Source organism: Borostomias antarcticus, assembly GCF_949987555.1.
Source record: "Borostomias antarcticus genome assembly, chromosome: 22".
NCBI lineage: Eukaryota > Metazoa > Chordata > Actinopteri > Stomiiformes > Stomiidae > Borostomias > Borostomias antarcticus.
Genome location: NC_140255.1, coordinates 12,357,402 through 12,379,376, shown reverse-complemented (window position 1 = coordinate 12,379,376; position 21,975 = coordinate 12,357,402). Strand labels below are relative to the sequence as shown.

Sequence of the window (21,975 nt, the reverse complement as noted above, 5' to 3'; positions counted from 1 at the left end):
TCCAGGTTGAGAAGACGCTTGGTATTGAGGCTGCGAGGTCTACCATCATCAACGAGATCCAGTACACCATGACCAACCACGGGATGAGCATCGACAGGCGACATGTCATGCTCCTGGCCGACCTCATGTCCTACAAGGTTGGTCAATGTGACAGCAGTATGGTTTTGTCTAGAATTGCTCCACTGTGTCTCAGACCACGTTGGCACCTCCATTCAGTGAGATAGGTACGGGTCTGCGTTTCCTGTACACAGGGGGAGATCCTTGGAATCACCAGGTTCGGCCTGGCTAAGATGAAGGAGAGCGTCCTCATGCTGGCATCGTTTGAGAAGACCGCCGATCATCTCTTTGATGCTGCCTACTTTGGGCAAAAGGACTCTGTCTGTGGTGAGTTGACAGTGACCTGCAAGCGCAGTAGCTGCCGATCAGAAGTACCCAGAATGCAATGTGTCAAAGAATGAGTCTTAACATCTCCTGGAATGTCCCTTCCAGGTGTGTCTGAATGTATCATCATGGGCATCCCTATGAACATCGGTACGGGTCTGTTCAAGCTCCTACACAAGGCTGACAAGGACCCCTCGCCGCCCAAGAGGCCTCTGCTCTTCGACTGCCAAGACTTCCATATCCCGCTTGTCACGTAGCACTGCTCACGTAGCCGTGTCCTCTGCCAAGCCCCTCTGTCCCTCCTTGTGCCTGTACAAATGCCTTCCCAATGAGCTTGGGAGTGGAGACGTGAAGGCTTGACACTGTTTAATTTATGAGTTTCCCAGCTCTACTGGCAGAAAAGCAAAGCTCCCTGGGGATTTCTTTTTCACTAGTCAAGTGCTTTTGTTGTGATAAATTTGTTATGCTGTGCCAATACGATTTGAAATTATTTTATTTTCCCTAAAGGAATGTGTGAATGAGCTCCCCCATTTTGTGTTTGCTCAGGCAATATGAACTATTTCAATATGAAAACACACCCCACATTGTAATGGATTGTTCACAGTAACAACTACTGTATTATGAACTCCACAGAATATAGCTGATGTGCTGGTACTACTGCTGGGATGAGGTACTGGTACTCTTATACTCTGGAGAGGGGCTGTAGTGTACATTGCTTTTGCAGGATGTAAACTAAATATTTTCAGTCTGCAGTACATTTGATTCATGTTCTTTGTATGGCTAAACAATTCAGCACTTGCCAGCACTCTCACCATAACTGATGTCTTGACATCCTTAGAATGGTAAGGTTAAGGTTAAATCATGTTCAGTCTTGCAAATTCTGTCCTTGAATAATAGCTTAGCTTTTCATTTTCAGTGTGTGTATCCTATGTATATGTAGCCTATACTGGTTGTGAATAAAGTGTTACAGGATGAATGTGAAGTGCTCTTCACTTGCCTGATTGTCCCCCTTCCAATGAAATCGAGGGAGGATATAAGACTGACCCTTGCGTGTGTTTACCTGTCACACGTAGCTACTCTACCATGTACGCTCGCCACAATTCATTTTTCCCTTTGCCAAGTACATTTTTCTTTGTACATAAAAAACAATGGACCTCATTCCTGAACGCAGTTAAGAAGAAGTTAAGAAGAAATTGATGATAATAGATATAGGGCCATAATATAGATATAGGGCCTATCAAGATCCATAAGTGGCCTACTCATGCATTTAACTAAACTGAGGCTACAATTCAATCTGCTCTCAGCACATCCCATCCCTTTCGTGTAGGCTATATATTTTGCATATTGTATTAAAAGTCCATATATACCGTCTTGTTTTCTTTTGTTATTTTGTATTGGTTTCACCTTGCCTTGCGTTTCACCTTGCGCTGTCTGGGGATTTTGTGTGTGGACCAAGCCCCCAGGATTCTAATGTGCACACGACCCAGGAGCTGGCGGGGCGTTGATGTATGCAAATTCAGGTGAACGAGAACACGCAGCTGAGAACACTTTGGCGGTTTAGGAACACATTTCCACCCATTCCACCTCCACTTGGAGGGCTGACACAGGATGGCAAGAAAATTAGCACTCTACCCAGAGATTTACCCACGGAGCAGGAAATTGCTTGTCAGCTGGGTTAAACCGAGGCTATAATCACAGTAATGACAAATACGATGTCGTCTGAAACCGATGAACTATATGATCCAATTACCCTTAGTTATTTGTGCTTGCACTATCAAGCATGATTCAAGTCAACAATGAGGATTCACGCTTACAAAGCTTTATACTAGTTTATGTATTGTTAGCATGATCAGAGTTTACATTCCATCAAAGCCTGAAAAACTGAACCGTACAAACAATCATGTTAGACTTGTAACACTTTCAATATGAGAATTAGATGTTATGTAATCTCACATTCAATATGACTCATAAGGAGAAGTACACTGATTCACAATGGCCTTTTCCCATGCCCAGCAGTGCCTTATGAATAAGGAAAATCAAATGAGACATATACTGTAGATAAGTAATAATGTAACATGTTTGTACGTTCTATGGCAGTAAACATACAATGGACTTCCTACTGTTGCATAAGAAAAACTTGATATGTTTTACTGACAGTACTTATAGCAGCCCAGCAGTATGTGATATAATGGGGGGATAGGGAATTGTGCCTTTCATGACACAGCCATGAGCTCTGGCACTCTGTTAGAGCATGCCCAACAACAATGGTAAGAACAGTGTTGTTACTAGGTATATGCAAGTCCCAAAAGCTGTACTGTACTAACAACATAAAGTATCATTGTGACATGATTCTGATTTTTTTGTTTTGTTTATTTTTTCGCTATAGGGCCTATTTTCCATTGTAATTAATTATTGCCATAGAACAAATATGCAATGGCCCTATAGCCAAAAATCATCCTTAGGGCATGCTTTAACAGCGTGCCAAAGCTCATGTTTGTATCATGAAAGGTAACATTTATTCACCTATCTGCCAGACTAACTTCACTGTCTGGTTCAAAGTTATCACATTAGCACTTTGGTAGCATCCAGCATCCACAGTGAACGTACAGTACCAAGATGCATACACATTACTGTGAGCAAGCGCATTTACTGTCATGACTATATAGCTGTAGCATACCCAGTTAATAGAGCATTCTGTGTGCTTCATCAATATGCTAAAACAAATGTATTTTACAAATACAGACATCAAAACATCTCGAGAAGCAACTTTCTGAAATAACAATGGTAACTCCTAGAGGTTAGCATACAGTACATGCTGCTATACTGTAGCATCAGTTATATCTGCACTGGAGAGAATTTCTTAATTGAAAGAAAAACAAAGAATGGCTCTACGCTTTTCTTGATGGAAGATGTTTACCCTCTTCTCCCAACTGGCTTAAGAATTTTATTTATCTGTGATAGACGGTGATACAGATGGTTCAGTAATTTTGAAAATGCCCGTCCTTTTCCAAATAGTTTCCAACAAAGCTTTCCCAGATGGTTGAGTGGAACAAACCAAACCCTCTGGCACATCAATTTATGTTATTACCGAGCTGATCTGCATACTTCTCTGCATACTGTATATCTACTGCATATATCTCAGCATAATGCCACCTCTGAGCCGTCTGTCATATTGAATGTGCAGTATGATTGCCTGTTATACGTACGGAACATAATGAATAACTGTATCAAATAGCCTTGTGTGTTGAGTGCTTCCAGGATGTAGTCTGAATTGACTCATTTCAAACATCCACAGTAGTTGCTGCAGCCCTGTTCACAGATTTGGCTTTCAGTAGTAAGATCCTCGGTCCTAACTGCCGGCACAGACCTGACCGTATGAGTGACTGCTGTTTGAGCTCTGTTGTCTGCTTTCTGACCCTGATTTTAACCTGTCATGCTGTCTTCACCAGGACAAACAGACCTCCTGTTTGTCCTCAAGCTGTGAGGCTTTACAAGGTGGTCATTTCTCACACAGTATCTGGGGTTTGGTAATTGACACCTGCTCACAATGTCATTAAAAGCATTAGATGCAACAGTCTAAAAATCCAGACCATCTCTGCCCTCCATTCTTTACTGGTCACTTTTGTTAAATCGGGGCAGCATGAAAATGGGAGATGCGTTCTCGGCCAAGAAGGGGCCATGGGAGGACGCGGAGGGGCCGTTCTCTGGAGGCCGTGGCTTTAAGGCCTCGTGGGTCCTCCTGGTTTCCAGGAAGGCTTCTCTGTTCAGGGGTTTAATGAACTGGACACTCAAGTTGGGTAGATCCCTGACGGCGCTCCGCGGCGTGGGCTTCCTGAGGCAGCGGGAGAGGGTGGACACGCAGCTCTTCTTGAAGTTCTCGTTCATGAACGCATAGACTATGGGGTTGTTGAAGGAGTTGAAGAAGCCTATGGCCTGGACAATGGCGATGATCATGTTAATTGTGACTTCGTCATAATTTTTGACCAGGTCAGCTGCACACAAAGATCATTTAGAGGTTATTTTGCCAATTTGGAGACCTTCATGGGACATTGTGTGTACAGTATACTAAAAATACTAATACTATAAAGTTCATTTTTATAAGTTAGAATAAAAACCATGAATGTATAACCTTTATGTTAATTTACATATGTATGCTAATATCAAAGCCTATTGCATCTGCTACATCTACAGTAGTATTGGCACAGACTATACTCACTGTATTCAAACAGCATGTGCACTGTGTGAAATGGAGCCCAGCAGATGGTGAACAGCAGAACAATGGTGATCATCATTTTGACTGCCCGCTTCTTTTTTCTATGTATAGAAAACACATTCCACTTCGTCTGTTCACTGGTGAAGAAATAGCACAGTAGGCTACACAAAATATAATTTATTGATGATCAATTAAAGCACAAATTAAGTTGTTATTGAAATGTAAGTAACACTACATTTTTATTTCCCATGTGACAGTAATTTTACCAAAAAATTAAAGAATTGCATAGGAATTTGAAAAATAAATATACTGCCCAAATCTGCACTGGAGAAGTTGTATTTTTTTGTTTGTTATTCCTATGTACTGTAGCACCACTACAGCAGCACTACTGCACCACTACACAGCTGTATACAACAGTGTATATGTACCTTGAGATTTTGTTGATCTCCCTGTGGTTCATGGTGTTGAGGACGGAGGAGTCTCCCACCCTCTTGCGGATCCACAGCTCAATGCCGATGCGCGTGTAGAGGAACAGCATGGTGAGCAGCGGCAGCAGGAACAGAGCCACCATGATGAAGGTGGTGTACGCCTGCCTGGGGCCCGGCGACTGCCATCTCTCTTGACAGCACACGTGGTAGTGGTCATACAGGAAGTCATACTTCACCTGAGGGAGGGCAGGTAAACACAACGGACACTCCTGTTGTCAGAAGGAGTCTGGGGGGGGGGGGGGGGGGGGGGGGGGGTTGGGGTACTTTTGATTCACTCTTGGCACATTTATTATTCATGTAACACAATAAAGAATGATCAGCATTCTTTGGCAGTTTAAAGTGCTTCAAATACTACACCCCTCCTAAACACTACGCTCTGCTACCTCGGGCGAGTGGTCGATCGACACGGTCACGGCTATTTTCTGTCCTGGCCCCACAGTGGTGGAATGAACTGCCCACTGACGTCACGACAGCAGAGTCGCTGTCCATCTTTCGCCACATCCTCAAAACTCACCTACAGGGATCCTCCCTCTTAAGCACCTATTGCATTTATATTTTTCTACTCTTGCACTTTGGCTTTAGCACAAGATTATGCTAGCCACTTATTTAGAAGGGAAATGCACTTGTGAGTTCAGGGGCCTCATTTATAAAACCTTTCTCAGGATTCGCGTACTAAGGGTTGCGGACATCCACAAGTTCCAAAAGGTACGCACAACGATTTTCTGATTTACAACGAAGTGCGCACTTATGTATGGCCAGTGAAACGCCTCCAATTCACGGAAATCGATACAGCCCAAATCTAGCATGACGGCAAGAAGTAAAGAAGGGGAAAAAATAGGAATTTCACAGTGTGAAATACAGGTACTAATAGAGGAGGTGGAAACCAGACAGGAAGTTGTGTTTGGTGGACACAGTATGGGCATCACTAATGCCAGAAAAGCGTCTGAGTGGCGGCACATTACAGACGCGCTAAATTGTGCTAGTTCAGAGGAGCGGTCCCAACCTGGTCTCACTTGGCAGACTTCAGAATTCGATGTTTGTCCATCGCCTCCAAACGTCATTTCTAGACGGCAACATACAACATAAAAGTTACAGGAGGCTATGATGAAAATAACGTATATGCGTGGAGGCGCTCGGTCAACGAGCATTGAGCAATTCCCCTGCGCGCCCGCATGCCTCTAGGTTGTGCTCGTCCATCGGGGACCCGCTGTAGGTCCGCTAGCCTTGTATTATATTCCGCGGAGGTCCGCCAACTCGTCCATCGGGGACCCGCTGTAGGTCCACTAGCCTTGTGTTATCTGGGTTTATCCCTTATCTTTGTCCAGAAACAGAAGTTGAACCAATTGCAGGAAAATAGCTAACGTTACAGGAATCATCAGTGTAACTGCTTTAGCCACTGACCGCTACCATTAATGTTATGGAAGCTGCTGCTAGTTTTTGTGAGCTCATGAGCTAACTGGCTATCCCGCTCTTATTGTGCTGGATTAGTATTGGAAGCATTGGAACTGATGTCTCCAGGCGACAAGACCTATCTTAATTCATCAGACATTATTTCATGTCATTTCAATTCACAGCTATTTCAGTGGCATGACTAGATTCCGTCCTACCAGCCCTGAACAGAAACAAGCCAGCCACGCACATAAGCCAGGCTTGACCTGGCCTGGTTTATAAATCATTAAGTTTGCTCAGGAGTGGCGTACGCATTCTTTTGTGCGTATGCAAGCTTTATAAATTAGGCCCCTGGTGAGTAGTAGTACACTGACTACCTATGTTAAATGCAATCAGTCACTTTGGATAAACGCGTCTGTTTAATGACTGTAATGTAATGTACTACTGTTGGTTTGACTTACCTCAAGTTGCTGTACAAACAGTATTGGGGAGCCAACCATCACTGATGCAATCCACACAAGACCTACACGATGAAGACAGATGTTCAACCTCTACAAACCTCTACATTCTGATTTATTGATAATTATATAGCTGAACAACTGGAAGGCACATACTGATAAAAGAAAACCTATAGTGTATCATTGAAACCTGTATAAAATAATAATTGGCTGATATCCCTCTCACTTTGTGTCCATCTGTATTCTTTCAGTTCCCTGTTTCCTCCAGTAACAGCTGGAAGCTCTTCTTCCAGACTCATATGTCTGAAGGATGTATCTTGTGCAATAGTAATCGAATCAATCAATCAATCAATCAGTCAGTCAGTCAATTATTATGAATTACCTTCTAGCTCTAGTCATCTTTTGATGAGTTTTGATTTCTCTAGAACTATTGTATGTCACTAAACCTAAAAATAGTTGTGCCCATTTCACTACACGCATGTTGAGTCAAGTGCACAGCATGCTATACAAATAAAAAAGTATCTTCTCTTCTCTAGGGTGACTGTGGACTTTGTACAAGCATACTCTACCTAGCATCTTGTATGCTCTTTTAGGTGTATACTGTCTCCTCATTTTCAATGGGTAGACAATGCCGTGGTATCTCTCAATAGCGATGCAGGTCATTGTGAGAATGCCTGTCCCTATGGCAGTGGTCTGTACGAACGGAACAGTCTTGCACACCAGAACACCTACAAAGAGAACACAACAGAGCATGGAGCCATGATGATGCAATGGATGGAATAGAATCCCATCATAAGTATTGCAGGCTGAATTGATGGACAACGTAGGCTAAATGATTCACCTTGTCATTTACAGTCAACAACTAATTTCAACACACTTTCCCTTATAATAGCCTGCTTCTGCATCTTTAACAAAATATGAATGAAGACATGTCAGGATGATAATAACTACGATCATACATATAACTTATTGCAATAATTTTATGCTCAATTAAGCTACGAATAACCACGATGACACCTGTTTTGTAGTCACATAGGCCTATGTGCACCTTTAGGCCTATTTCTGATTACTTTAATTAACTTTAAAATAAATAAATAAATAAATAACTATTTTAGAGCTCACACACACGATGACAGAGGTCATGGAATCGAAATAACTTACCTCCGAACCATTCTGATGAGATATTCTGTAACAAGGTCACCGGTATGCAAAAGAAAGTGATGAGCAGGTCACTCACCGCTAAAGAGCATATGAAAATATTTGTAGCCGTTTGCGTTGCCCGTTTCCGCACTACTATATAGACGACCAAACTGTTCCCAATAAGAGCCAAAACAAAAATGATGGCATACATAATAACAAACGTGGTCTTTGCACTCGACGGTAGTTCTGGGATGTAGACGAGCGGCTGAATGTTGTATGAATCAATAAACTCTTGACGAGTTAAGTTGTAATATTGAAGCATCTTCCTCAGAACCTCTGGTGTTATTTTTCTAGAGGCCATTTCTGTCGCGGCTGTCATTCTGTGTTGTATGAAGACAACCTCCCAAAAACAAACACCCCAAAAACACTTGATGCGCTGGATCCTCCCAGATGTGTGTTTCACTCCGCAGATATCCACCGTGCAACTGAAGCAGCAGCACCACCACTATATGGTTTAAATGAACTGCCTTTCCTGTAATTGCCTCAGTCGGTCGAGGGGTGGTGGTACCCCAATTATGTCACACCCCAATTTCCCCTTTATACACATTTCTAATTCAACTGGCATCATTGCAACTCTGTGACTGTACATTTCTCAAAAAGCTACAAATTAGTCATCAGAAATAGTGAATTCAATCATTAGGCTATTCAAGTGCTATTGCACAGTAGGAATTGGACTGTACGTGTTGATTTGGTAGTGGATTTGTCCAGAGCACAGTCCCATTGTGTAAGGATGCTTTTCTGTTCTTGTTGAAAGCAGGTCTCCTAGCAACACAGGCAACACTAAACCTTAAATACACAGCGGTTTAAAAGGAGTCTATTTGAGGTAAGGAAATATTTCAAACACGTCCTGAACTTCAAAATGTATTTATTTGAAAATTGCATTTCAGCATTGTATTCGTCTACAGGATCACACATTTAAGCTCTCTTTGAACGTTGCATTTACTCTTAGTTCAACACTCATAGTTCACCTTTGTAAAATGGGCACAGTTCACTGAAATAAACACAGATAGCCTAACCACAGTAGCCTTCTGTAAACTTTCTGGATCATCCACTTTCACAGTATGTTTTCGTTTTTTTCTTGCACATAGGCTACAGCATATGCATGCATAAATGCAGTGTATGATCAAATGCTAAAACTGAACATTGAACACTGTAGGGGAGTGGGGTCATGTGTAGGCTAACACTTTTTACTCTTTTCTAAATTACTTTGAGACTAATTCAACTAGATTAGTCATGTTTTGCTATATTATAGTTACACATGTCTATTAAATGTGTCATTTAAAAGTCCCCATAAATTACATAAAGAGTAGGCCTACAATTCTGATTTATTTTTGAGAAGTCAGATGTTACAGTTGACACCATGGGTGTGGTCAAGTATAAGTGGGGTCAAGTGTAACACATTAGACAACCACAAATAAAACCATTAAAGCATACCGTAGCTCATCATTAAAAACATTTCTCATAACTTATTTCATAATTTATTAGCCTATTAAACTGACAAACATTTAAAATGTATACATGTAAACATGTAATGAAGCAAAAGCATGAGAGTCAAACTTGAATGAAATATAATTGAAAATTGAAGTGATTACATTCAACACAGTTTTTAAACTAGAAATGGTGCTCAGAGAGCACAGACCTCTGCTTCTAGGTGCATGTCATAGCTATGTGCCCCCCCAATCTGGTAGTTTTAGTGCAAACCTGGTCTAAGAAATTAATGGAGGTCATTGACCGGCCGTGCTTAGGCGGCTTGTGGACCCGCCCCATGATTAGGATCAGATCCAAAATTTAATGAGCTCTCAGTAGTCATGTGAGTCCAAGTGTCATGAAAATCGGTCGGGTAGTTTTTGCATAATGATCATAATCATCACCAACCAATGAATGGCTGTGAATGGCCGGCTGTATTTGGGCAGCACGTGGACCTGCCCTGTAATTTGGATCCATTCCAAGTTTTAATGGGTTCTACGCTGGCCCATGCTTCCCTGTTCCACCGAGTTTCATGAAAATCGGTGCAGTAATTCTTGCAGAATCCTGTTAACAAATGTACAGATGGACGGACACACACCACCAAAAACATAACCTCTCACCCTGCGCTGTCGCTGAGGCAGAGGTAAATATCAAACACCTTACCTTGTAACTGAGTGACAAAGTGTCCTCCTGAGTCCCAGTTAGTGGTAACGAGTGGTTGGTTAAACTCATTCCTTAAAGGAGCGCTAACGGTCCCTCCAAGAGGGTCGTCCCTATTGGCGCAATGGTGGCATTACACTTGACCCTACCGCTGTCAGTCTGACAAAACCTCCTTGTGCTACAGTAACATGAGACAGCAATAATTTGCATGTCAGTCATATTGGTCATGTTAGCTACTGTAATATTATAGGCTTCAGAATGACATGAATTTAGGTTCATGGGCATGAGCACATTAAAAAAGTAACTTTCTTATGTCAAAAACTGACTTTTGGTCATAAAATCTGAAATCTTTTTTTTTAAGAGCTGATATCTTCCAGGTAGGCAGAGGGCCTAACTGAACTGAGAACAGAGTGAGTATTGTAATCAAAGCTTGGGTAACACTTAACAATCAGGTACACAAAAAATGAGTAGTTACTGAGTAACTACTGATGAACCAATGATAAGTTAATGATTAGTTACTGATGGGGACTACTATAGTAGTTACCGAGTAACTAGAGAACAGACTGGGGACTACAACTGAAAAACCAACGATTAGTTTATAGTTAGTGATTAACTATGAATCCATGACTGTATTGTAGATACTGATGGGGTAGTAGAGAACAGACTGGGGACTACTATAGTAGTTACTGAGGAACTAGAGAACAGCCTGTGGACTATTATAGTAGTTATTGAGGAACCAATGAGTAGTTACTGATTAACTGTACTTTACAATAAGATATGCAAAAGAGTAACTAATGATTAGGTAATGGTTAGGCAATGTGGACTAGCTGTTAACTATTCAATATGATGTCTTACTTTACAATAAGGTATGCAAAAGAGTAACTAATGATTAGGTAATGGCTCCCCAGTCTGTTCTCTAGTAACCCATCATAGTAGTCCCCATCAGTAACTACTCATTAACTAATCAGATATTGAGTAACTACTAATTATCTAATCATTGGTTCAACTACTAAAGTAGTCCCCAGTCTGTTCTCTAGTAACCCATCATAGTAGTCCCCATCAGTAACTACTCATTACCAAGTCAGAGCTAATAAGTAACTACTATAGAAGTCCCCATAAGTAACTACTCATTAACTAATCAGAGTTAATCAGTAGCTACTCATTAACTAATCATTGCTTCCTCAGTAACTACTATAGTAGTCCCCATAAGTAACTACTCATTAACTAGGCTGAGTTAATCAGTAACTAATCATTTACTAATTATTGGTTCATCAGTAGTTACTCAGTAACTACTCTTTTTTGTGTACCTTATTGTAAAGTGTTACCATAGCTTGTTTCTGATTGGCTGAAATTGCCGTGTTACACTTGACCCCGTGTTACACTTGACCCCACTCTCCCCTACGTGGCTTATGAGTAATATCTTCTTTCAATGATGGACCTGTTTCTGGCTACAAACTCTCCCCCCTCTCTTTCCCAGATCTGGTGTAAAATTATAGACATTCCAATGCTCCAAAATGTCAATTGGAAGCAGCCAAGATTACGGTGATTATAAGAAAATTGCGGAGAAGAGCGTCAGTCATAATGATGTCCCATTCACGGCTGCTAGATTTACCACTAAAGGCAGTCCACGCTTTGGCGCTTTGAGTCACCACTCATTCTTCTCTCGTCACAACCCTCATCCACACAGAGTGACACACATTCAAGGTGAGCAAACTTAGGTTCAGGCATGGTCGTGTGTATGCCTTACACACCTCAGTGAGTATTATGGTAAAAAAAAAAAAGAAGCTACATTTTGAATAGTTTAATAAGTAGCCTATGATTTCTCTGCTCATACACTCCAGTTTCAAAATCGAACATATTTTGTTGGTCAGCTGTCCTCATCTCACTTCTTCCTAAATATAATCATGTCATCATTCAATGAAAATCAAATGAGTCAGTCACAGTTCAAGAATGTATAAAATCTATATCCATGAAAGACTGAACATGAATTCAACATGCGACCTGAAGTGTTTGTCAACCAATAAATAATAATCAAATAGAGTGGCTATAAAATATCTGCATAGTGCACCAGAGTGCATGTTTGATGTAGGCCCATACTTATTAGCTTTGATCAACACCAGCCCCTCCTTACATTGTTCACTAATTGTATGGCGACAAAGATACCAAGAATTTGAGTCATCTCACCAGGGGATTACAGATTGTCTCAAAATTACCCCTTATTTGCATGTAATGGGTTATTAAGCATCTCATACAGTGTTTTGTTTATTCCAGATCCGTGTTTTGTGTATCACAGTGTATCATAGTGTTTTGTTTATACCAGCTCAGTGGCCTTGTGGTTCGAGTGTCCGCCTTGAGGAGGTTGGGGGCTCGATCCCTTGCCGAGTCATACCAAAGACTATAAAAATTGGTACCCAATGCCTCCTTGCTTGGCACTCAGCATCAAGGGTTGGATTGGGGGTAAGTCCCTGTGACATACTAGCGTCATGTCCAGGGGGTGGACTTGTACATCAAGCTGCCTCACTCTAAGGAAACAGGAGGGGCCACTAGGCTCGAGAACCATTAGTTCTCAAGGCTACTTACTTACTAGACGTGTTTTGTAATTTGAAATAGTTTTGTCTACTGTGGCATACTCACCTAGGTCTAAAGTAAATATGCAAAAAAAAACATTGTAGATGATAATTACTTTACAGCAACAAACACTATCAAAAATGGATTTGATAACATGATTACCATAGTTGACACCACAGTGTATCCTGTTATTATTGAACCAATGTGATATATTTGACATGAATGGAACTTTTTCTCCAAGCATTACCAGTTGCGTGTTAAGAGTTTCACATCTTATTGGCAAAGCGGAATGACAATGCCTCTCCACACATTACCCCTGATGTTGACTCCTTCAGGATTTGCCTGTGATGACCTCAGACTGGTGAAAGAGCTGGTATAATTCTCTGTGCCTTTCCGTCTCACTCAGGGCTGAATGGCAAACCAGTGTGCATGGTGAACGATGACTGGTGTGTGACCACATCGTTGTTCCCTCATCCGCTCATCAAGAGCCAGGTGTTCAGGACAGGTACGGGGTCACCGTTTGGCCTGCCTCTGGGACATAGCTTATATGGAGGTATCAGCACGAAATACAAAGCAGGTAAGTTCAGAGTGTGTACAGTATTATAGTATGAATAAGTACTCTCTCTCTCTCTCTCTCTCTCACACACACACATACACACACACACCACAATGCAGTATTATGATATTGTTATCTAAATCGGTGGCACTTAGTTGAGTACAGTGATGATTCTACAGTACCCACTTGAACTGTGGAACAACACCACGTCGTAGTTTCAACAGTTTAATTAACACAGGAATGCAATAACCATTTTGACTTAATTTTTTGTATTTTTGTATTTGTTTCAAGCTCTGTTATCAGAGGCCTGGAAGGAGGAACTGAAAGAGCTCGCAGCCAAAGTCAGTATGTCTTCTCAAATAAAAGGAGACAAAAAAGAGGCATGTATTTCATCCAGTCTGTTGACTTTCGTTGTCTTTGATAATGTCCTTATTGAGCTCAAGTCGTAGTCCATTAGTATTTTTAGACATAAGACAATTTCATGCATGGAACATGTTAGTGTACTGGTTTAGCCAATCATGCTGCATAATGAGTGTATCTGTCTGAACTTGGGTTGTGTGCTCTCCAGCAGCAACCAGAGGAGGTACCTGTCCGTAGGAAGACCCAGTACTCTGCTCAGACAGGAAGAATCATCCCCCCGCCTTCCCAGGCCTACCAGCGTCGACCTCATCCCCAACCCCAGGCCTACGCCCCTCTCTATGACCAGGAACTCATGGTACATGTACAGTAGCTGACCTTGTCCTCCTGGTCCCAGTGGTCCATTTGCTATAACTTTAAACCAAAACCGTCCTCACTCTGTTTACTAATCTCAAAAATAAGGGTTGGAGTTTTCATTTTATTTCAGTTTTTGCCAAACTCTTTGAAACAATTTTCATGCCACATAATAAAAATGGGTTATATCGTTTATATGTATGCGTAGTGCTCGGTGAATCAAAGAGGTGCCTTTGTTGGCAAATAAGTGGTGTGGAAGATTTTTTTTTTTAAACAACAACATAATTTAGATTCTCCACAGAAATAAACTGAAAATCTGCGAGTTCACTTCACATGAGCAGATGTCACTGGAGGAAGATGTTTCTGTCAGGCAGACTCAGGTATCGGTTTAGCATACTAAAGGTACAATATATGTTGCTGCTTCAGAAAGCTTAATGCCCTAAAATCCATGCACTTTCATCAATAACAAAGGCAGAGAGCAACACACGGTGTCATCAAAGCCCTGACAGAGGGAATAATGGCAGCAGCAAAAACAAATGCATTTTGTGACACGCGTCACCTGGCAGCAGTGTGTCTGCAAGGTTTTCCATCTTTAAATTGACATACAGTATCAGTATCAGTGTGTGTGATTGGTAGCCTGGTACGACCATCCCGTTCTCGCAAGCTCACATTCTGTTTCACTAACGCAGAACGGTCTGGCCTTCGCCTCCTCCAGAGCGATTATGCCAAAATCCAGACCATACCGGGCCAATTATGGACTGCGTTTTAACTGCTGTTCCGCCCCACAGTGGAAAGCAGCCCCTGATTGGTTTGTGTCCCTGCCGCTCGCTAAACAAACATGGCTGCTCCCGAAGCGCGAGTGGTAACATTAAAGGAGTAGTAAAGGGAAAAATCATGTTTAGAGAGAAATGAGAAAGTCTGATAATTGCTCTACCACCGTTTTGGTCATACAATGGATGTGGGTGGGCACCGTGAAAAATCATTCAAAATACATGTTAAACCCTCGATTTCAAAGACAAGAAAGGAAGGATATTGAAGGATATTGCGGAGCGAAGTAGTGAGCTTGCTAGATCGGGATGGTCATACCAGCCTATATGATAGGAGCTACGTATGAACAATGATGATTTTAGCAAGCTGACAGAGCTGAGAGTCTGCCAGTAGGCTCAGTTCATTTCTGTATAGAGAGTACAGTCGGTCGATACCATCTATCTATAGTTTTCCTTCTAAAAAAACATTGTCTTCCTGCTGATTGTTCACCATTTATTGGGATGTCATTTTATCTGTCATGTCTGACATTACCTTGGCTGTAGAGAGCTGTAGAGAGCACTTTATTGAATTATAGAGAGAGAAACCATCTTGGTAGCCTTTCCCTCTAAAAAAAAAAAATTTTTTTACCTGCTGATCGTTCAACATTTATTGGGATGTCATTTTATGTGTCATGTCTGACATTAGCTTGGCGGTGCTCTTGACAGGTGTTAGAGCTCCTGTGCCAGATCCTTCAGACGGACTCCTTATCTCTGGTCCAGCAGTGGCTTCTCCTGGCAGGGCAGAGGGGTAAGACCCGTCCCTGGTTCCGTCATCCTGCATGGTCCCACAGGGGCGACACACAGTACCTGCAGCGAGGCACCACATTAAATAACAGCCCTGAAAAAAATCAGTGTTTGGATGAATAGATACTACACAAAATCCGTACTGTAGGAGCTGCATGCTACGAGGCTCACTACAGTATGTGTCTGCGATTCAGTGCGTTCGGTGGTTGAATCATACTAAGATAACCTGATTCTGTGTCCATTCGACAGAGAAGGACACGGTGATGGGGTTGATTCAGCAGGCTATGGAGGACAGTGATCCCCTCAGCCGCCAGCAGAGGTTGTGTCGGGTCCAGGGTCCATCGTCTGGTCAGATCCCTACCAGCCTGCCAAAGCCAAGGCAAAGACTCCCCAGGTTAGATTCATTTGAATTTGTTTAGTAACATTATCTTTACAGTACAGTATAAACTGTACAAGATGAACATTAACGGCTTGTTTGCTTCCTTAGTTTACACAAGATGCAGCATCTCTCCAGTGAAGACAAACCAGGTAAACATGTTTTGAATAAAATATTTTACATACTACAGTATAACAGCAAGAAGAAGCACACTATTTCAAAGTCCAGTTGACCTTGATGATGGCTCCTTTATCACACTGGCATCTATCTTAAATGTGTGAGTACTGTATGTCGAGGACCAGGCCATGTACAGTATTAAGGTGACATTCGGCAGGTTGTGTTGCTCAGGACCCAAGGTATTTTTGCATTTTATTGCAGTGTTAAGTGTGGTCATATTTTGTCCTCTAGCGGAATGAGGAATGAGGAATGATAACAAAACGAACACGTATCATTGGATAACCTCCCTTGCCAAGCTGCAGCGAAACACCAGTGGAACTTACATATACCGCCTAGCATCCAGAGGGCACCACGTGTAGTACAGGACAGCTAGCATTTCCATCTTACCTGTGCAGTGTTGCCTCAAATAGTGGCTATGTAACCTACATATTCATGAGAATAAGCTAAACAAGTTGTAAAATGATTTGGGAGCCAATATCTCTAGCTAAATATGTTAAGATTTATGTCCCGCCACAATTTCATTATTACCTGAAAATATTTTTATTTCACTCCGAGTCAGAAAATCTCTACTAGCCGTGATGCTAATTTTCGCTATGTTCTACTCTGTTTACTTATGCTAACAAGGTTGGCCAGTCGCTCCCTGAGGAAGGTGGTTAGTTTAACTCGGCTTGGGGACTTGTCGCACCACAGCGATCCCTGCAGGTGTCAGAGTTAAGGTAGCGGTCACTGAGGGAGTCAGGAGCAGCAATCCCTGCAGGTGTCAGAGGGTAGCGGTCACTGAGGGAGTCAGGAGCAGCGATCCCTGCAGGTGTCAGAGGGTAGCGGTCACTGAGGGAGTCAGGAGCTGTCTCCCTCTTTCGGGTCACTGACCGGGGGGGCTTGTGTGACAAGTTCTTATTAGCTAGGCTGGGGATAATTGTACACTAGGCAACTCGCCCCATTGCTAAGGGTTAGTTTATTAGTGTAAGACAACCTGTCTTCAGCAGAACGTGCACAGGCCGCCAATGGGCACCTGAACTTGCTTTATAAATGCCACATTTTGACTTTTCCACTTGTGTAGAAGCCCAGACAGAGATGGTAAAGGGCAACACGAGTTCCCTGGTTTTCACTCCAATGTAGGCTACTTTAGTTTAGAAGTTTTGATCATTATCCTCTGTCTCAGTCTCTCACTCTGTGAGTCCAGAGAGAACAGATGAGGCAGCAATCTTCATTAGCTTCAGCTACTGTATGGCTCATCTTATTATTTTTGTCTTGTAAGCATACAGTTTTGGTCTAATGTAACAACTTTGTGCTGCAGTAGCCTACCATCTTGATTTTTATAGCTGTATTGTAATCCAGCTAGTTTGTGGTTACTTACCTGGATGATTTGCATGTTCCAATGATGCGTAATATGCTATTATCCTCTAGCCCTGTGAGCTCACATTCTATTTCTCTCCAGAGATTAGTCTGGCTTTCCCCCTATCTAGAACGATTTCCAGAAATTACATTTGTGACCCGACCAATCAGGGTCTCTGTTCTAACTGCTTTTCTGCCATCCAGTGGAACCCTGATTGGGTTCCGTAGTTGATGATGTAAAATACAGGCTGGCCTAACAGTAGGCTAATGGCGTCTCCCGAATGTGGAGATGGTAATGTTAACGTTAGTAGAATAAACACATCCAGTTATTGCAGAAATAGACTGAATAACAACAATTAAACAAGAACAAGAGTATGCGCTAGAAGAGTTTTTCAGCGAAAAATATGTTTTCGCTGTTCTTCAAACTGGAATTAGAAACCTTTTCTTCTTTTTTTTACACTGATTGACTGAAGGAGTTTGTTAAGGCAAGTACTAGTCTGCTCCCGCCCACTGAAATCATTCTAGACAGGGGGAAGCCAGAGAAACAGAATGTGAGCTCACAATATCAGGATGGTCTCACAAGGCTGATAATCCTTTCCCTCTGAACTCTTCCCTAGAGTGGATTGGAGAAGCAGAGGTCCTTGAAGTCCACACTGAAAATCAAAATGCCCCCCAAGAGGACCCTCTCCAGTCTGATGAGAATGATTACGTGTCCTTCTGATTGCCTTCATCATTTGCACCATATTTCCCAGTAGAAGTACTGTCACAAGCAGCCTGCTCATGTAGGCTGACTAATTAACATCATTATGCTAGTGTCTGTGCTCTGATTAAGCTTGTCATGTTTGATTATACAATAAGGATTATCAAGTAATTTTGAGCAAATAGAGAAAAATCATTTGAGCCAGATTTTTTGTTTGCTTTAGGACTTTTGCTTTTAGACATTCGTTATACTTGTGTTTGTTTCCGAATGATTTATTCCTTGTAGATGATTGGGTGGTTTGTATCAGCAATTTCAAGTAATCATATCTGTAATTCATATCTCAAAATGTGTAATAAAAAAGAGCCCAAGCCCTATCATACAGTCCTGAGTGATATCAAACCTCATTATTTTACTTTGTTCATTTTTTGAGAACATCTAATTACAAATTTGGGGCTGTTAAGAATTCATGGGAAATTATGACTTCACCTCAAAAGACTTTTGGTCTTTCAGCTTTGCTCTAAAATGTTTTCAGTGTTCAGATATCAGTTTTCCAGACACAGTAGATGTCACACTGTCCCTGTCATGTCTTGCCCTGCCACTCTCTGGACTTTTCTACTGTTGTGTCTCTGGACTTAAGGGACTATTTCTTCACCCTTTTGTCTGCCCCCTGCTCCCTGTGATGTTCTGTCTTGCTTCCTGTCTAGTCCCTCTCCTGCCCCTCTCGCCCACTCTAGTCCCAGTGCCCCAGCCGTAGCTTCCCTGCCTCAAGCCCTAGTCCCAGTTTTCCAGTCCCAGTTCCCCAGCTCCGGTCCTAGTTCCCCAGCTCCAGTCCTAGTCCCCGCTCCCTGCCCTAGTATCTCTGAGATTAGCCTGTTCTTAGTCTGATTAGAATCAGCGGGCTGTACAGGTGGCACAGGGGTGAACTGAGACGCTCATGCAAGTAACTTCTGTGGTGTTGGGGCCCGGTCAGCAGGTGAAGTTCAATGTTCACGTCATGAACGCTCTCACAAGGACACCTGCTAACGGGGCTGATAAGGGCTAGCGGTTCTCTGGCGTGCTGTCAGCTCTGACTGGGGGATGGGCACCCTCCCTGATGGTGTGGCTTCATGACAGAGCCACGTTTCCCAGGGAAGCCAGTACTTCCCACGGAGGCCACCACAGAGACGGGCACTAGAGCAGAAGAATGCCGGCCAATTAGAGCTATAGTGCAGTACAGATGTGGTCAATCATGTGATCAGGGAGTCTCTTGTCACGACTAGAGTTTCAGCATCAGAGAGAGATTCACGCTTATAATGTACATTTTCTTCCTCGCTTCACATGAGGACTTGCTTTCCATCTAATTGATATGAAGTCATCCTGAGGGATTAGTGTAATATTGATCCTTCTAACGGTATCAAATCCATCTAATCAATAGTAATACCACAGGGTGTTTTCTGTCCGCCTTGCAACACACCGCCTTGGAGCTGAGAGCTTGCCAGTCATGATCTCCGTCTGAGACGTTTAAGACACATTGACTTTTGATTATTATGGACGTTTTTTGGCCTCTTCATCTCTCTCTTCTCAAATAGCAACGCAATCCTCGATTCAGTTTGACTTATTTTTATAAAAATAATTTTAAAAAAAATCCCAATCGATTGCATTTAATATTGCAGTGGGGTTTTGGTCTCTATTCAAATGGCAATGCAGAAGTGCAACACTATAGTATTTTAAGTGCAGGAAGGGACTACAGCTTAGGTGATGCTATCTTACTATGTACAGTGATGGACAGTGGAGAGTCACACTATACAGTACATGTACAATGTTATAGGCTATATGTAAACGTATACCGAAGTGGACGGAGTTAGAGAATAGAGAGAGACAGTTGTACTGTACAGTATAAACAGCATATTGTATGTACCATTGGTAAGTATGCAGAGTATAAACAGTATAAACAGTACACATGTACAGTTGGTTATATGTACACAGTAACATTATTTGAATAGTGTAGGTGGTTCAGTCTATCCAAAATATGACTAGTGCAATAACATGTTCTAAGTTCCTAGAACACCTGTCAGATGGCAGGAGGCCTATCTATCTATCTATCTATCTATCTATCTATCTATCTATCTATCTATCTATCTATCTATCTGTCTGTCTGTCTGTCTGTCTGTCTGTCTGTTTTTCTGTCTGTTTTTCTGTCTGTCTACTGTATCTACAGTATCTATCACCATTCACCTCCAGTCACTCCGCCCGAGCAAATCACGGGGCGGGTCCGCGAGCTGCCCAAACATGGCCCGGACGGCATTCATTCATTTTTTGGACTAGGAGTACACAAAAACTACCAGACTGCTTTTCATGAAACTCGGTGGAGGGGTGTAGCATGGGCCAATTTAGAACCCATTCAATTTTGGCGTGCACTGAGCCACAAATGCATTTAGGGGCGGAGGTCTGTGCTCTCTGAGCACCATTTCTAGTTGATTTGTTTGTGTTTTAGGACTACGCAAAAACTACAGTACCTGACAGATTTTCACAAAAGTCAGTGGAAGGGCGTGGCCTGGATCACCTTAGAACATTACATTTTGGAGCGAATACGAATCATGGGGGCGGATCCACAAATTAAAACCAAACTTTGAGCGAAGCCAGCTCCCTGTGTCGAGGCGCTAGAGACCCAAGGTTTGGACTGGTGGGTGCGGGGGTTGAACCCGGAGTGCAATGAACCACCCCCTGCCGACTCTGAACTTAGGGGGGTGCCACAGACCTGCCTGAACATGGCCGCCCATCCACCTCAATTTATTTTTGGAGTCCCTCTGAGTGTCCTTTCTAGTATTTTAGTGTCCTGTCTTGTTCCTGCATTATGTTTATTGTCGTGCACCGGGTGACGGCGCTCCCGCTCTGCCTGCCTCTCTTTGTCTTGTGTTTGTGTTTCCCTTGGAGGACGGCGCCGGTGGGCGGAGCTGGGAGGGTGGTCAGAGCTGATGGGGCGCACCTGGGTTTCGGGTGTGTCCCAGGACGAGTACAAAAGGCTGCTGTCTCCACTCTTCTGGGAGAACCTTTCCCTGCGTATGTATGTTTTGGTTGCTTTGTTTTGGTACTTTATTTTTTAAATATTTTGTTATTTCTGTAAGTTCCCTGTGTGGTCTCCCTTTGTTTCTCAAAGCCAGTGTGGTGGTTGTGACTACCAACACACCAAAGTAAATTCCTTGTATGCGTAATCCTACAAAATGAATCTGATTCTAATTCCAGTTACATTCCATTCCTATTTCTATTCCTTTAAATTGTCTGTGTATTTTAACCCTTTCATGCGTAGAGGTCACTAGAATGAAAGGGTTAACTTGTGTGTATTTGATGTGTTGTCTTCATAGAAGTTCATTTGGACTGGTGCCTTCATCATAATAAATATGTGCCATTTACTCGCATTTTCTACATTAAAATATAAATAAATGTTATTTATGTGTTGCTCATTGCTGAGTTTCATTATAGTCCCTCACTGCTAAATCACGTTGCTATGGAATTACAAATTGAATATCATATTTCTTGGAGGAACAGCGATGACATCCAATAGTTAACATGGGTTTGGAACCGTAAGTGAAATGGAAAGTGTCTGTTACCTTTTCTTTCAGCAATGTCTCTCAACCCTGGATACGACCTAGCAACCAAACAATGAGCCTAGCAACCCAAACTAGCTAATTCCATAGCCTACTGTACCCATATATCTATGACTGTAGCTACCTGACATTGCTAGATAGCAATGAGCGAAATGTATGCTA

At 42.3% G+C, this 21,975-nt stretch overlaps 3 protein-coding genes across 3 annotated transcripts in view; 2 read left to right on the top strand and 1 right to left on the bottom strand.

Moving 5' to 3' along the window:
* The window catches only part of polr3a (polymerase (RNA) III (DNA directed) polypeptide A), a 31,812-nt gene extending 30,449 nt beyond the window's left edge, over nt 1–1,363 (top strand). Inside the window, exons 29-31 of the mRNA XM_084456290.1 lie at nt 6–137; nt 252–384; nt 490–1,363. Coding sequence (XP_084312416.1) covers nt 6–137; nt 252–384; nt 490–638 — 414 coding nt within the window. The 3' untranslated portion in view covers nt 639–1,363. The remainder of the gene's footprint in view (nt 1–5; nt 138–251; nt 385–489) is intronic.
* A 2,627-nt stretch (nt 1,364–3,990) lies between these two features.
* On the bottom strand, nt 3,991–8,448 carry qrfprb (pyroglutamylated RFamide peptide receptor b; the record flags this gene model as incomplete). Its single annotated transcript, XM_084456081.1, has 6 exons — nt 3,991–4,373; nt 4,598–4,695; nt 5,023–5,258; nt 6,933–6,994; nt 7,499–7,657; nt 8,091–8,448. 6 exons carry the CDS (start codon nt 8,446–8,448, stop codon nt 3,991–3,993), a joined length of 1,296 nt encoding a protein of 431 aa, XP_084312207.1.
* Nucleotides 8,449–11,770: 3,322 nt separating this feature from the next.
* Nucleotides 11,771–21,403, top strand: tbata (thymus, brain and testes associated; the record flags this gene model as incomplete). The annotated part of the gene is made up of 8 exons (XM_084456079.1): nt 11,771–11,960; nt 13,231–13,401; nt 13,672–13,760; nt 13,949–14,095; nt 15,564–15,645; nt 15,891–15,989; nt 21,143–21,268; nt 21,366–21,403. 8 exons carry the CDS (start codon nt 11,771–11,773, stop codon nt 21,401–21,403), a joined length of 942 nt encoding a protein of 313 aa, XP_084312205.1.
* Nucleotides 21,404–21,975: the final 572 nt, after the last annotated feature.